At 37.5% G+C, this 856-nt stretch overlaps 1 protein-coding gene across 1 annotated transcript in view; it reads right to left on the minus strand.

Moving 5' to 3' along the window:
• The window catches only part of LOC131882322 (lactosylceramide 1,3-N-acetyl-beta-D-glucosaminyltransferase B-like), a gene marked incomplete in the record, with an annotated part of 9,064 nt that overhangs the window by 3,455 nt on the left and 4,753 nt on the right, over positions 1-856 (minus strand). Inside the window, 2 exon segments of the mRNA XM_059229436.1 lie at positions 163-323; positions 390-617. Of these exon segments, the coding sequence (XP_059085419.1) occupies positions 163-323; positions 390-617 (389 nt within the window).

The following is an 856-nucleotide window of genomic DNA, read 5'->3' on the forward strand; positions in this document are numbered from 1 at the left end:
GTGGCATTAAAGCGGTTATTCAAATTTTTGGTCAGACAAAACATCTAATACATTTTGAGTGGACTTGCTGGGAAATGATTTCTCATCATCGGTCAGAACCCCGCGAAAATCAAGAGCAAAAAATGATTCATGATTTGACAACCAACGGATTTGATGACTCACCTTTTCCAAAGCCCTTTGGTTGTACAGCAAGTTCCAAATATGAGGCAAATGAATGTAAGTGTCATCGTCGCTAATGATCAGGAAATCTGGATCAATTTGGCGATTTTCCATGGCAACTTTCATGGCAAATATGGAATCCAAGGTACAATTGTAATAGTCATCTAGAGGGAGAGACGAGTCAGGACCTGAATGGTGCTCAATTGAAAAGTCATCCAAAATGGGCTTACCTACGAAATCCATTTGAATCATATCACAATGGACCTCTTGCTCAAGCTCTAACGAGAGAGGTTGCTTCTCGTTAGTTTGGCTCTTTCCGAAGAGGAAAACCACTTTGATTCCAGGATATTTGGACTTCATCCATGTTTGGCGGATGCCCTGGCGTCGCTTCCAAAATTCTGGAGCAGTTTGAACTACGATCAAAATCTTCACTTGCGACCAATCAAAACATGTCATATCTGAAAGAAAGCATATCTGATTAATGAAGCATTTCGTAAAAAAACACCATTCTAATCTACTTTGACTCCTTTTTATGTCCTTTTTCCTTTTACGTACTTCCTTACCATTAATGAAAATGTCGTTCCTTGTACTTTAATACGGTAAATATTTAATGTTTTTCCAATTTTATCATATTCGTACAATATCTGATACATCTAAGGAATATAGTACAATAACAAAAGATTAGATTTGTCGGATC

This window comes from Tigriopus californicus, chromosome 6, assembly GCF_007210705.1.
Source record: "Tigriopus californicus strain San Diego chromosome 6, Tcal_SD_v2.1, whole genome shotgun sequence".
NCBI classification, from domain to species: domain Eukaryota; kingdom Metazoa; phylum Arthropoda; class Copepoda; order Harpacticoida; family Harpacticidae; genus Tigriopus; species Tigriopus californicus.